The sequence below is a fragment of the Galeopterus variegatus genome, unplaced genomic scaffold, assembly GCF_000696425.1.
Source record: "Galeopterus variegatus unplaced genomic scaffold, G_variegatus-3.0.2 Scaffold415, whole genome shotgun sequence".
In the NCBI taxonomy this organism is placed as follows: Eukaryota; Metazoa; Chordata; class Mammalia; order Dermoptera; family Cynocephalidae; genus Galeopterus; species Galeopterus variegatus.
The window spans coordinates 197,526-213,352 of NW_007726526.1; the positions used below are offsets into that span (position 1 = coordinate 197,526).

The 15,827-nt window shown below is 52.4% G+C and overlaps 1 protein-coding gene across 2 annotated transcripts in view; it reads left to right on the forward strand.

Moving 5' to 3' along the window:
- The window catches only part of MGLL (monoglyceride lipase), a 125,988-nt gene that overhangs the window by 32,965 nt on the left and 77,196 nt on the right, over positions 1-15,827 (forward strand). For both annotated transcript variants that reach the window (XM_008568485.1, XM_008568483.1), the window contains exon 3: positions 8,605-8,711. In XM_008568485.1, the coding sequence (XP_008566707.1) occupies positions 8,605-8,711 (107 nt within the window). The remainder of the gene's footprint in view (positions 1-8,604; positions 8,712-15,827) is intronic.

The window sequence follows — 15,827 nt, forward strand, 5'->3', positions numbered from 1 at the left end:
AGGAGTCCATTCAGCAGCGTAACATGTGAAGGGCTCAGTAAGCCTCTCTCCCCTTCTGCATGCAGGGGTGGCTTAGGGATGTGCAGACACTTCCAACATGAGCACAAGATCCGACAACTGCGACCGTGTGAGTACTGGGAAGTGGTCTGAGCCATGGCTGGGCCGTGGAGACCCAGAGGCTGCAGATTCTCCTCCGAGCGATTTGAAGAAGGGTGCTCAAAGACAAAAAGAGAGAGAAGGTGGCAGCTTTCGGGCCCCTCCAGGACTCTGATCTGTCAGCGTTCCAGAGAAAGCTCTGAATAGAAGGGACAGCTCAGAGCCGGAGCGGTTTCGCTGTCGTATGTCTCCTGAACGTGGCGTGGGCCTTGCCCTCACTTTGGGCGGTGGTGGAATTGCGAGCTCGGGGGCACAGGGGCTTGGGGCCCTGGCACTGTGTCTGGCGGACATGGGCGGCTTAGAGGGCCCTGTGGGTGGTGGGGCCATGCTGACGGCAGATGGGGAGGTCAGAGGACTGCTTCCCACATGGCCTCCCCAAGGGCGAAGAAGCTGGTTGGTCACGTATGGCTTCTTGGGTGACTTGGGACACCCATGAGTGAGTCGTGAGTCTTGAGGAGTGAGCTGGAGTAGCTCAATGCATTTACCTGAGGACCACGGAGCAGGAGTGACCTTCAGTGGGTGATTTCCAGCCACCATGGAGTCACCGATGTCCTCCCCTGAAGACCCCCCAGAATGCAAAGGCCCTCCGTCTCCTCTCCCGTGAGGCTGTGGCGGCGTAAGAAGGAGGGTCTCTGAGTCAGATCCCCCATGCTTGGCACCGTGTGGTCTTGGCCGGACACCAGCCCACTGCGCCAGTTCCTAACTGCAGATGGCCTGGGACGGGGAGTGACCCGCCACTGCCATGGGGAGGCACCGTCCTGTGATGACAGTACAAAGCCTCTGGGGTGGGGCTGTCATGAGTCCCCATTTTACAGATGAGGAAACTGAGACACAGAGAGGTGCGGTCACTGGTCCAAGGCCTGTGGCCAGTGAGGGGCAGAGCCAGGGTTCAAGTTCAAAGAGGCAGCGCCAGGGCCCGCCCACAGGACCCTGCTCTTACTCAGCGCTCCTGTCTCTAACCGGGTGTTGTCGGTCTACCTTCCTGCACTGATCTTTACCGAAAGCCTTATTTTGGCCTAGCTAAGGCCTTCTGTTTTACAGTGTTTTGTGATAACAAAACATATAATTTGGGGGTGGACTACAGCATCTGAGGTAAGATAAGATGTGCTGGATGCCAAGCTGTTCTGGGTTTCAAGTTGTGCCCATTTCAAAAGGTGTATTGAATGAAAAAATGCTTAAGGAAACTTTTGCTGTGGCTTTGTTTTATCATGAGTACAATTTTGTTTCTTTTTTGGGAAATGCCTCTACTGAAGATCTGTCTCTTAAAAAGAAACTGAGACTGGGTCAGAGATGATTAGTTGAATTTACATTGTTCCCCAAGTCTTGAATTTCCCTTCCAGCCATAGATGGAGAGGATTTTCACGTCCTAGCCTGGCAGCCAGCAGGACCTCTGAGCCCCTGCAGGAGATGATGCCAGCTCTTCTGCCCCAAGACCTCTGCGGCTGGCTCCTCTCACCCACACAGCTGACCTTTGCTCCCACTCACGCCAAGTCCCCGGCCACCCACATTGGTCAGGACGCCACAAGCCCACTGTAGCATCCCACCCCCCTTGGGTCCTCCCTCACCTTGAACACCCATCGTGGGTGTCCGCACCTGGCCTCACTCTCCTCTCCCTCTGGGCTCTGTGGAGTCCCTGCCTCTCCGTTGAAGCATCTGCCTCAGCCAGGTTCAGCTCAGGCGACAGAAGCCTCTCCAGCCAGGTGAGGTGACGAGGGGCTTAATAAGGGGAATTAGATGCTTTTAAAGCTGCAGGCATGGTCTGTAGGCCTCTGGGAATGCTCCCTTGACTGTTCCAGCCCACGTTCATCTCTCCCTTCTCTGTGCCATTCACTCATTCATTCGTTCATTCATTCATTTAGCCGTCATGGAGTAGGGGCAGTGCCAGCTGTTAGGGACAGGACTCCAGGGTGAGTAAGCAAAACATGGTCTCTCTCCTCAAAGAACACATGATCTACTCACTCCAGACTCTGATGAGCGCTGGATAAAACAGAGATGTGAGGGGAGTGTGAAGGGGCCCAGGAGGGAGTGCCTCACATGGGGGGCAGCTGGGCAGGACCTCCGAGTTCACAGAGGGGGGACCTGAGCCTGTGCCAACTTGTGGGGCACAGACAGAGGTGGAGTGCTGAATGTCCTTCCTGGTGATTGCAGGACAGGGTGGGAGAAGGGAGGGCTGGGGCAGGGGCCAGAGGGAGAAACTGGTCAGGGCGAGGGGGCCTTTGAGACACCACCTGACCACGCATGTGACATGATTACAGACATGCTGTCCTCTTATTACTCAGTTACACAGCGGTCGAGAGGGCAGACCTGCACGCCGGCCAGGCTGGGTGCACACCCTCCAGCTGTGTGACCTCAGACAAGGTGCGTGACCTCAATGTCCTCATCTGTAAGATGGGAAATAACAGTACCCACCTCGTGGAGCTACTGTGAGGGCTGAGTGAGTTAACGTGTAATAACATACTTAGACCAATGTCTGCCGAAGTGTCAGCTGTTAGCTTCGGCTGTGACGTAATGCCTGACTCTGTACCAAGCATCACGCTGGGTTATCTGCATAGACTCCCACAATCAGTCCTCGCAGAGACCCACTGATACCAGCATTATTGATCTGTTTTACAGAGAGGAAGGTTGTTTCTAGTTTCCTCTATGAACTTTTAGATCCCCCTGGGGATTCTGTTCTATTTTTGTCCCCAGCACTGTTCATGCTGCGGGAGGCCTGCCAGAGACAGAGAGCTCCTCCTGGAGCTCTTAAAGAGGTGGGGCCCGAGTTAAATTTGGATTTGCACAGAGCCCACAATGCTGCTGCTTCAGTGATCAGAAGGGATCCGGCTCGCTCTCTCAGTCTCACACGCAGGCCCCCTGACACCCAGGCCATGCAAATTTTTTAAAGTTGTAAAATTTGGCAGGAAGCAGTTTGGTAGATGCGGATGATGAAGCGCGTGATGCAGTTGACTGAGTGGGATGCTCTGGAAAGAGCAAGGACCAAGAGCTCGTGCTGCCCCCCCGAGAGGCTAGCGGGCACCCCCCACCCCTCCACAGGAGGATGTTCTAAGGGTTAGTGGGGCTAGTTTCCGTGAAGGCTCCCCTCGCCAGAGCCCGTGACACCCCACCTGCCTCAGGGTAGGTGCCTCTCCTCTGCCAAACCTCAGTTTTGCAGATTTTTCCTAATCCGGTGAGCAGAATGTGTTTTCAGTTGGGCTTCTGGTTCTCACTGTCCAGAGCGTGGTGCCACTGGGCAGGGGCCACTGTCCTCTCGGCACCAGGTGGCACTCAGTGCTGGGGGCGTTGGTGCATCTGACCCTCCTGTGGCCTTCTGAAGGGGGCGTTGCGATCCTCACTGCACAGATGAGCAGGCAGGTGGGAGCGGAGTGCAGCCATGTCCAAAGTCCTGCAGGGATACCAGCTTCTGGTGGAGGCGGGTCCTTCTCACCTTAGTGCTGGTCTCCGGTCTCTGTCTTTCAAGGCAGAGGTGGCGGCTGGCCTGGTTCCCACCCGTTTTTCCAGGTGTTCTGCTTGGCCCACCTGGACCAGGCAGCTGTGAGGGGCGAATGAGCTTGTGACTTGTCTGTGATCATGAGTCTTCCTCCTCCAGGGGGTGAGTGAGGCAGAGTGTCTGGCCACAGAGGCTCAGCCCTTGGGCACTTTCACATACACGATATCATTTCATCTCAAAACCCTGGGAGGAGGTGCCATTGTCCCTATTTCACAGGTAGACAACCGAGGCCCACAGAGATCGAGGATCCAGCTCATGGAAGGGCCAGAGCTTCAGCCGAGGCCTCCAGACTGCAAGGGGACCACCTGAGCCACTGGAGAAAATGGCTTCAGAGCAGACAGTCACAGAGGGCGCTCACTGTGCCAGGAAAGACCCAAAGGGTCCCATCACGTTTTCGCATTTACCTTGCATGCCGCCTGAGGTCGGTGATGGTAGGATTATCCCCACTTCGCAGTTGAGCAAACTGAGACCCAGAAAGATGAGTCACTTAAACAATTAATAAGCAAAGGAATGAGGGGAGAATTGACTTTTTGAGGGAGAAGAAAGTCAGTGGCATCCGACTGGCACATGGACACACCGGCCCCACCTCATCCTTCCCTGAGAAGGCTTGTTCAAGTCCAGGGCTGCACTTGTTTCAGGGGAGCTGTGCCACCTCCCAGGGCCGGGTGCCAGGCAGGCCATCTGCTCTGGGGCTGATCCTCCCTGCTCCACAGCCCTCGCCTTCTCCCTCAGTGATGGGCTCCCAGCTAGCTGCAGCTCCAAGAAGAAGGTCTTAGCCTCCTCTGCACCCTAGCTTTTGCTGCTGTGGCTATTGCCTCGTCTGCATGAACTGCTCTGCTGGTTTTCCACTGCTGCACTTGGGCGAGGTTGCAGAATGCCCGGGGGGTGGGGGGGGAGCGTGCAGCATCCCTTGGTTGCCTGCTGCACTCTCTGTAGCAGCCCACGATCCCCACAAAGCTGAAGTCACATCAGGGCACTGCCTGCTTGGTGCCATCCTCTGTGCGAGAAACCCCACAGGCCCTGCACTGCTCCCGGGCCTGTGGGCTGGCGTGGGGAGCTCGTCTCCGCCTCTTTCCTCCAGGCAGCGTCTGGACACAGGGCCTTCCTTCTGTACCTGGAATAGGACATCCGTGTGGCCGGCAGGCCCCTGTACCCCACAGCTCTCGTCACGTCCAGGGTTTTCAGATGACTCCTGGTGCACGCTCACACGTGTGTTCTCTGCAAGCTGTGGGCCAGGGACAGTGCTGTTTGTCTGTGTCCGTGGGGCTTGGCATGTCATCAGCTGTCAGTCACAGCTGTGTACTGTTTTAGTGAAGGAAAGTGGGCGCCACTGTTGCCGCCATCCAGTGAGGAGCAGGCGCTTCCTTTCTATTTAATGCCCAGGAGATGGGCTCAGAGCGTCAGATGACTTCCCAAGGTCACGGGCAGTTGCACTGGCAATCAAACCAGGCGTTCTGGCTTCAGAGGGGCCTCTGTTCACAGATGTGCAGCAGCCAGACGTGCACCTACTCGACATCTTGGTTTTTTGGTGCTCGTTGTGCATGTTTCCAGAGCAGAAATAAAATCACAGTGTTTTGTGAAACCCCACAGGAGAAGTTTCCCAGTGGTGACCCACCAGCACCCAGTGGTGAATGTGGAAGTTCCAGCAGAAAGCCTGGAGCCAGGGGCTTTCCCTTTACCCTTTACCCACGGGGACAGATGTAAACACACATGGCTTAGGATCCGGCTGATGTGTTTACAGCAATGAGGTGGGACGCTGGGAAGGACTGGGACCCAAGGCAGGACAGGGGACGGGGGTCGGGGGTGGCTCTGCCCACAGCAGGTATGTGGGGAAGGAGAAGGGTGGTTTGCCCAGAGGAGGGTTGTGCTGATGGTGGGTAACAGCAACGGAAAGCCCAGGGGCAGCCCACTCTCAAACACAGCTCCAGGCTCCTTCCAGGGGGCTCCTGCCCTGGGCTTGCATTCCAAGCCTGGGGATGGCAGAGGGCAGGGGTCCAGGGCCCAGGCCTAGTGGGGTCGTCCAGTGGGCAGCCGGGCCTCCCTCAGCTCCTGCTTTGTACCGGCAGGCTCCACGGCTGGGGGCGGGGCGGGAACACCGCAGGCGAGGCTCCGCCCTCAGCACACTCTAGTGAGGGGAGGCAAGGAAGACTGTCTACTTGTCTACGGAGGAGCATAGTGACAAGTGCTGAAGAAACCTTGCCAACTAAAGGGGTCAGAAAAAGCCTCTCTGAGCTGGAGACCCACACAGTAGACAGCCTGTGAGTAAAGAGTCGTGGTAGGTGTGGCAGGGTCCCCAGCAGAAACCTCAGCAGGTGCAGAGGATCCGAGGTGGAAATGCACTTGCCAGTGGCATGCTAGAGCAGCTGGAACTGGCTGGAACCGGCCAAGATTGTGCCTGTCTCCTGTCAACTCATGTGCAGTGACACCGTGTTAACAGCTTGAGATCAGCATGGCAAGAGTGTTTACACCATGGAATTGGCAAACACCGCACACCGGGACCACCCCAGCCCCAGATATTAAGTAAGCACATAACAGCACACCCCTGACTGGCATATCAGAAAGCACCAGAAAGGGGGCCTTGGAAGGCGACGGGGTACTGCAGAGGCGGCCAGGCTGTGTTCTGTTACAGGGGGAGGTCTCCAGAGTACTTAAAGCAGAGGGGAAACATGATTTGATTTCACTTTGCCAGACAGATTCTACAAAACAGACTCAGGTCCAGGGAACACATCAATGTGGGAAGGGGGGGGGGCGACTGATTTATCAGAACTGGGGTCCAGGCAAGGTCTGAAGCCAGGAACTAAGGAGAAACCGTCTTACAGCGGCAGAAGCTTCAGATCAGAGTGAGGCCAGCTGTCAGGAGTGTGGATCGGAGGATACGGCCCCCGGGCACTAGGAGGCTGGGGAGGGCAGGGAGGGGCAGGGGAGGCTGAGCCCTCAGGGCTTCCAAGGGCCCCACCTGTGTAGAGCGGAGGGCGGCAGTGGCCTCGGCCACCTGCAGTGGGATGGCCATGAGGTCGGCTTCCTTCCATATGGATGACAGCAGCAAGCTCCCCAAGCCCCCACACCTCTGTGGATAGAAGCTGTGGCTTCTCCAGCCTATCCCCAGGGTGACCAGTGGCCCCAGGTTGGTCATAACTTTCCTCAGTGGCTACGTTCTCACCCCTGTTAAGTTCCATGTGGCATCTGAGCAGCATCGTAGCCTGAGCTCGACGCCGTGAGCACAGCAGATGCTTGTCAAGCTTGAGGTACGTTGGACTGCGGGGAGCTTTTCCAGCCCCACACCGAGTAGACCCAGAAGCCTTCTGAAGGTGGGACCCGGCCTCAGTATTTTTGAAAGCTCCCCAAGTGATTCCAATGTGTGGCCAAAGTTAAGAATCACGGAATTAGAAGGAATTGCTGTACAGTAGGGGACCAAATATTTTTCTACATCTTGACTTGGGGGTAGGTTCTATTGATAGGCAATTCCAGGCACAATGACAACTCCCCATGCCATTGCTTTGGTTGCTAAATGAAACTCTGAAGTCCTCCTCTGGGAGAGGCTGGCGCATACTGTAAGGTCCAGCCTGGTCTCGTCTGCCTGCATCAACTGCGGCTGAATTAACGCAGTAGCTGCGCGTTCCCAGAGGACGTTCAGCTGTCCCTTCTGGAAGCCCAGCCCCTTCTGAAGAGGAAAGATGATGACTAGTTAGAGGTTCTTTGCTCCTTGGTCACTGAAGGAAGCATAGGAAAGAATCGCATCAGCCGGCCTCAGAAATGTCAGGTGGGCGGGTGTAATTTACCCAAATTGACATCGGATCAAGCAGAGGTGGCGGGCATTTCAAGGAGCAGTAAGCAGAGTGCGAAGTATCTCTTGTGTGTTTTTAGGAGAAGGACAGGGAGGACAGCTGTCAAAGGTGATATGGAAAATGAAGCTAATTCTGGCACTTTGAGCAATGCTCAAAGAGTTGAAGCACGATCAGACAAACTGGCGCCGTCACCCTTACACGACTTGGCAAGAGGAAGTGCAGAACAAGGACGGGCTTTGGCGTGAGGCGACTCAGCACATGTCCACTGGACCCTGCTCGGTGCCACCAGGCCGGGGCACAGCTCTGGGGGTCCTGCCCTTCTACAGCTGACCTCAAAGTCAGGAAGCAAGAGCACTTGGGTGGCCAGAGCAGCGGCAAGCTGTGCTCCGTACCGAGGGGCCGGGTGGGTCGGGACGGCCTGGGAGGCCGGCTTGGGTGCGTGGTAGGGCGGGAGGCCGCGGCCCATGCCCTGAGCCCCATGGCAGCCAGTTGGAGACCTGAAGGCTGGAAGGTGACACACTCTGATTTACGTTTTACCAACATGCTGCGTGGCTTAGACAGTTTACTTAACTTCTTTGAATTTCATTCTCATCTGTGAAGATCAAACACACAGTGATAGGAGGGTTGGAAGTCTAGGATGTGGAGTTGACAGAGGAGCGGACACAGCCAGTGCTCAGTGAGACGGCAGCTCCTCCTCCTCCTCCTCACCATCAGCAGACATTGGGTGGGGTCGCTCAGAGCTTCACCCCTTGCCTCTTAGCTCCCCGTGGGTCTTCTGCTAAGAACATGAGTCTTGAAAATCGGCTATTTATGAATCTAAGTGCCCCTCATTATCCCCAAGGGGGGAAACTGGCACTGATGCCTGGTGCGTGGGCATAAGTTAGCTCGTGGGACCCTCACACGCACCTGGAGGCAGGTGCTGTCATCACTGTTCTATAGGTGAAGGCCGGAGGCTTGGGGGGTGAGCGCTTTTCCTGAGAGCTCCTCGGGAGAGCCAGGGTCTATTCTGGATGACCCTGAAGCCCGGCATTTTAGCATATCTGTGTTATTTGATAGGCATTCGGCCCGTGACTTGGTTCTGACTTGTGGCTGATGTTCTGTGAGCTTCTATGCTGCACCGGCTGCAGCCGCAGTGGCCTGAGCTCTCCTAACCTGGCTCCCTTCTTGCTCCTCCAGGGCCCTGCTCTTTGTGTCCCACGGTGCTGGGGAGCACTGCGGCCGCTATGACGAGCTGGCTCAGATGCTGATAGGGCTGGACCTGCTGGTGTTTGCCCACGACCATGGTGAGTACCAGGTGCCACTGGGCACCGGCTGTGCCTGACAACGGGGAGAGCTACCTTTCTGGTCCGTCTCACTGCCATTCCTCCTTCTCAATTATTCCATCCTCCACGGATGTTTCTAAGCAGAAAATGTGTAGTTATGTAAACAAGGAAATATGTCTGACCAGCAGTTCTGTTGAGTCTGAAATTGAATGCAGGCTGATCAGAAACCTCCACTGGAAAAAGCCGAAGTTGAATATGTTATGTAAGAACTTGCCCCAGGCCAAGTAATCCTCTTTTATATTTATAACATGCTTTCTCTCAAAATGGGCCCTGGTTTTCTCGCAAGGGATTTCAAATGGAAACAATGCAGTTGGTTCAAGTACAATTTAAAGCCAGTTTAACCACAAGAGATTTACAAAGCATTTCAAATCAGGAGAATTGTAAAAGTCTCAAAAGGCCATATTGGTCACAAGAAAACCCCAAACACACACACATACACACATGCACACACATGCATATATGCATATAAACACATGCACACACACACACACATATAAACACATGCTCAGACACACACACATATACACACACCCATGCATACACACATGCACACACACACACAGACATGCACATTCATATATACACACATGCATGTACACAGACATGCACATATGCACACACATGCATATATGCATATAAACACATGCACACACACACACATATAAACACATGCTCAGACACACACACATATACACACACCCATGCATACACACATGCACACACACACACACAGACATGCACATTCATATATACACACATGCATGTACACAGACATGCACACACATGAATATACACACATGCGCATCCATGTATGCATGCATTTCATACGTATTCACGCATACAAGGGTACTTTAAAAAGTTCATGGAAAAATAGAATTAAAAGGTAATGCAAATCTTTCCATGAACTTTCTGAAGTACCCTCGTACATAAATGTAACACACACACACTCTCATGATGGTACTGCAAAAAGTTCATGGAAAGGTTCATGTTATCTTTCGATTATATTTTTCCACTATCTCTTTGAACTACCTCGTACACGTACACGCATACCTCCCCCCCCAAATATCCAGGCTGAAATCCACAACAACTGTCAAACTGCAGTGGTCATTCCTAGGTCCGTGTGTGCTTTCTTGATCATTTCTATGACATTCTCCATGGCTGGGGGCCTCCCGATTTAGTTCTTCACCTGACATTCTTTAAAATCAAGAGCTCCCGGTGACAGAACGTGGTGATTTCTCCACAGCCTCAATGTAAAATTCCATCATCCTGGCCCAGATCCAAAAATGTTGCTTCTGTTTGATCTGATCTGAAAATAGATAATTAAGTGATGTCCCTGAAAAGAGGGACGGGGGTCAGTGATAGGGGCCTGGGAGCCTTGTAGAAGGATGAAAAGCTATGTCTGTGCAGACAGAAGCCAAAGCAGTGCCTGGGTGGACAAAAAGCCTGCTGGGGAATTTTGTACATAAGGAACTGCAAATTTGATTTGCTGGAGCCCTTTTTAAGCCAAGTATATGCAAGTGTCCTTGTAATTGAGCATATTGACTAAATTCTCTCTTGTCATAGTTGTGATGTTCTTTAGTGCTTTGCAAACTGTCCCAGTAGTGTTTGTGAGACTGAGAAATAATATTCGAGGACTCTCCCTGAGGCTTTTGCTGTGCGGACTGTGGAGAATGCTGTTTCCCTGTTGCTTTTGTCTCCATTCAAATTTCTTGCAATCATCATCATTGTGTTCCAGAAAAATACTGAAAGAAAATATTTGTACCTTGCAACTAAAAGTCTGAGTATCTGTTTTGTATCTCAGTGGCACCTACCTTCTTACCAGATAAACCTGGCAAAATCTGTGGGATTAAGTAAATGTTTTGCCTTATTTATTTGTCTGACTGTGGCACTTTGAAAAACAATTTTAAAAGGTTCCCTTGTTAGAGTGAAGGGAGAAAAGAAACAACCCACCTTTTGAGGTTTTCAGAACAACATCAAAAGTGGAGGCAAAGCTCTCTGTGGCATTCTAAATATAGTACAAAGGTGGCTGTTTATTGCACCTGTTTCAAGTTCCTTGAATGACTCACTGGAAATCTCTCTGGCAAGTGCCTAAGGGAGGAGTGTTTTTCAAGAAATTAACCCAGTCAAATGTGTGTGTGTGACTTTTGCTGTCTGTAGATGCAAATAACTGTGGCTGACATTGTAGAAGAAAGCCAGGTAGGTGGGCTGCCACTGCAGGGGTATTGTGTGGGCTGGAGAAGCAGATGCTGGTGGTTAGTGATCATTGCTTTATTTATTTCTTGCTGAGAAATGTGTTAAAAGTGGAAAAGGAAGGATTTGAACCCAGGACTGCTGGTTCCAGAGCCTGACCTCTTTCAGGTATACCATGCTAATGTTTTCAGGCATAAATACCTGCAGAGACATACGCAGACTTCACTCTTTCCAATCTAGCTTTTACATTTAACTAAAACAAATACTGGGTGAATGTCAGGGCATTTATTGTGACAATTAGAGGCATACTAAGGACTGAAAACTCAGAGCAGAAGACCCTGGTGAAGGGTCCCTGGCCTCTCCAGTGTCTAGATGGCCCAAACTGCTCCTGTCTTTAGTGACCAGCCCACACCCCGGTGTCATCAGGAGCGTGCTACGGCAGCCTCCCCCCCAGATAGCCCAAGGTCTCTGACCATAACACACCTGACTGTAAGTCCCAACTCAACCATGAATCCGAGTTGTGTGATCTACCAAATGGGCAGGAGGATGCTTTCCTAGAGCAAGAGATCATGGTGAGATAATGTGTAGAAAAGGCCCAGAGAGGCGCAGTGCCTTCGTCCCCTTCACTCTGCGCCTCCAAGACCCATTCCAGCCACAGTGTAGACCAGCTGGTGTGCTGGGTACCCAGGTGGGAGTGACCCCAAGGCTCTGAGCAGGACAGCCAAGCCGAGGCTGGGAGTCAGGGCTCTTACCGAGCTGGCTTGTCTCTCAGCCTGCAGGGGCCGCTGTTAAAGTCGAATGAAGTAATTGACAGGAGAGCGCGTTACGAGTAGACAGCACTGCCTATGGGGGCTTCACTGCTGGTTTCTTTAACACAATTTATAGAAACACTGATTTCTATGAGTCTGACGCTGACTTTAATACCATGGGTCTCGTTGCTCAACTACATTATAGTATTTCATTGTTTCAACAGCAGTCTCGAGATGCTGAGGTTGTGGCAGTCTGGCTGGGTTTCTCAGCATGCCTGGTAGACAGGTGTGCATGGAGTGTCATGCTCAGTAGCTACCTAATTTAACCTTGTTTTCTATTTTAATTTTAGAATTTTTTACAGAATGTCCTCATGGGTTTGAACAGCTTGCCAGCAGTGAATGTTATGATTCCTGCCAGTTACTGTCAACTGCAATGCCAGGCCCTGTACTAGGCTCTTTTTGTGCTTTGTCTCTAATTCCTTGTAATGATTAATATTACCATCCCTGTGTTGTAGATGAGGACTCTGAGGCTGTATAGCCAAGTGGAGCTTGGCTTTCCAGTGGGAGTGTGGAGTTTTCTCATTGCTCCAAAGCATACGTGCTGGTTGGAAGCAATCAGGCAGCATGCAACAGAAACCTGACAGTGGCAGCTTAACAAAGGAAACTCTCTTCTCTCCCTCGCCCTTGAAGCCTGAGGCAGGTGCAGAGCTGCATGGCACCACAGTGCCTGAGGCTCCATCTGCAGCTTTGCTCAGCTCTTCTCACTTAGTGTGTGGCTTTCATCCCCGGGGGCACCAGCTCCACCTCATGCTCTAGCAGGAAGCAACCAAGAGGAAGGGGCAGGACTCCCATCAGGACAGCAAACCTTTCCTAGAGGTCCCAGCAGGCTCTGGTGACATCTCATCAGCCAGCACTGCACCCAGGGCTACGCCCAGCTGCAGGGGAGGGAGGGAAGCACAGGCTTCTGTTCATGAGAAAGAAGACGACGGTGGACATTGCTGGGAGCCATTCATTCTCTGCCACGCTGCACTTCCAGGGCTATTACTGAGGAGAGCATTTCCCGATCATTTCCACTTCTCATGTTCTCTGGGTGGAACAGCTGACCCACTGTGCTACGTTGCGTCTCATTCGTCCCTGTGTTCCTTCACAAGGCTTTGACTGGGGGTTGTCAGCATCCTCAGTAAGTATTGGTTCAAGTTCCCAACTGTGCACTAGCCCTGGGCAAGGTGTTGGATGGGAGCGCAAGGACGCAGTAACTATTGTCCCAGTGGTAGCGCGACCTGTCTTCCCCAGGAAGACAAAGCAGCCCTCTCTGAGTGCACAGCTTTGTTGTAGTATTTCTCCACCTGTGCGGTAACTGTTCCTTCGTGGCTGAGGCAGCAGGCTCCTGGCTGAGAAAGACTCGCTGCATTGTGCATTAGCTCCTCTGTGGTCCCAGTGGTAGCGCGACCTGTCTTCCCCAGGAAGACAAAGCAGCCCTCTCTGAGTGCACAGCTTTGTTGTAGTATTTCTCCGCCTGTGCGGTAACTGTTCCTTCATGGCTGAGGCAGCAGGCTCCTGGCTGAGAAAGACTCGCTGCATTGTGCATTAGCTCCTCTGTCTACCCCCAGAAGTTTCTTACCGTCTGTGTGGTCCAGGGCTGAGCAGAGAGTAGAGGCATCACCAGTGTTTGTTGAGTGACTGGAAGAGTCTATAAGCCAAATTAGATGAGACCAGAAATGTTCTAAATATAAGTCGTAGAACATCCACGTTAGAATAGCCACATGAGCAGGGCAGTGTCGGGTCTCCTGATTGTGGAGGAGATCCAGTGAGTGGCCACTGGAACCCTGAGTCTGGTGGCCACGAGGGTGGGGGAGCTTTCAAGGGAGCTTGTAAGGGACTTGGATGTGATGCTGGAATGGAGCAGCCTCGAGGCCTGTAGCTCAGGTGTGCAAAGGCAGGGGTGTGGCACTGTGGAGGCACATGGGCTTCCCCAATGTCTGGAGGGCGGGCACGGTGACCGGGTCTTGTCAGATGGGCAGAAGCTTGCCTGGAGAAGGAATGGCACTGATCAGGGACAGCCATGGTTCTCATCTTGGCTGCCATTGAAATCTCTGGGGAGTCTTGAAAAATACGATGCCTGGGAGCACCTCTCCCTGCCCCAGAGACTGATTTCTTTGGTGTTTGGTGTGTTCCAGGCATTGGGAGTTCTAAAATCCCCCTGGGTGATTCTTATGTTCAGCCCAGGTTGAGAAGCACCATTCTGGGCAGAGGAGGCCATACAGGGCAGAAGAGTTGTGGACTCATCTGACTGATACACAGTATCCCATGTCTATGCCCATTCAGATAGAAGTCCCCATACAGTGACTTAGTGGACCCTAAATGTTGAACTAGAGGGAGCAGGAGGGGAAGGGAGCCCCTGGCCTACGGAGCTCAGGGGCTGAGACGCGTCCCTTTGCACATGTGGAGCTAGTGGAGACCTTTGAGCAGAGAGGACAGGACCATTGCTGGGAAGAGCTCTGGCCTGGGAGCAGGGAGGGCCACCAGGAGACTTTTGGAATTGTCAGGAGAGCGGTATCCAGGTCGGGGTGGCAGGCAGAAGTGGGGGAGCAGCCGGCTTCATCTGAACAGGCAGAAATACCAGGAGATTTCCTGTGACATTCTAAATATAGCCCAGAGAAAACCAGGGCTGGTCCATGCAGTCCCTTGGTCTGCCATCTGCTCACGGTGATGACGCTCCGCAGACCCCTCCACACAGCAGAGCTGGCCAGTCTGCCGAGGAGGGCGAGAGGGCGTGGGCAGGAGGGTGTGCCTAGCAGTGACTCTGCTTCAAAGGTCGTCCTTCCCCAGTCAGCAGCCCCCTGACTTCTTAACACGCACGTTTAAAATATATTTGCTGGGGCCAGAGAAACTTTCTCTTTATTTACAAAGTATAGAGGAACCATCCTCAACAGATTAACAGAGAATTAATTATCTGCAAATATCTGAGGGAAAGTGTCAAAGAGAGGCTTGTGTTTTTAACTCTCAGCTGGAGTACATGAGAAGAGGAAGTTTGGAGAGAATGTTCGTGGGCGGCAGTTGTGTGTGACTCTTGGGGGGCGGACCGTCCCCAGTCAGAAGAAGAGTATTTGGGAAATTCTGGGGAAAAAACCTTATATGTGTGTGTTTTCCATATAGGGAGACAGATTTGAGTCAAGGGACTGTCATCAGTTACAAGTAATATACTTTTGTTTGAAAGGCTTGAAAACGTGTTAATTTTTCTGTCTTAGTAAATACAAGAGTGAAAACACTGAAATGAGCCGTCCTTTCATGGGTCAGGAGTCTCTGGGGGCCTGGCCCCGAGGCTGGGGACAGTGGACTTGCTGCAAGTGTGTAAGGAGAATGGACCGGGACACTCACATGTCCCTAGAGACCCTGCCATCCTTTCCTCTCCATCCCTCCTGCTCTTCCTTCTTTATTCAGGCTATGCACACCCTAGCCTTCCATATTTGATATAAGTTTGAGGAGTTCATTTGATATAAATCTCTGATGTGAATTTGTATCTGATATGAGATCACATGCCTCTTTTCTTGAATAAAACGAAAACCTCCATAAAGGCTCCGTGTGCTCATCTGGGAAGTGAGCGTAAAAATTACAATATCAAGGTTGCATTGTGGCCGTGGGGATGAAATGAGACAAAGAGGTCTTCTCAACGCTGCGGGCACCAGCATCCCTGCAAGGCTTGTTGAAACCCAGATGGCTGGGCCCCACCCCATGATTTTCAGTTTCAGCTGGCCTGTGATGAGGCCAAGAATGTGCATTTCTAGCCGGCTCCTGGGTGACACTGCCAATGCTGGCCCTGGAACCCCGCTTTGAGAATCGGCTGGGCCCCACCCCATGATTTTCAGTTTCAGCTGGCCTGTGATGAGGCCAAGAATGTTCATTTCTAGCCGGCTCCTGGGTGACACTGCCAATGCTGGCCCTGGAACCCCGCTTTGAGAATCTCTGAGAGATTGCATGTAACAAGCCAAACCACGTGTCTGTTAGACACAATACGTGTCGGTGGGAGCTGTTTGGAAAGCAGGGTGCAGGAAGATACTGCAGCTATTGAAAGTTCTATCCCAGGATTTCAAAGGATGCTTCCTTAAGGAGGTGAAATTTGAACAAGGAAATATAGGGA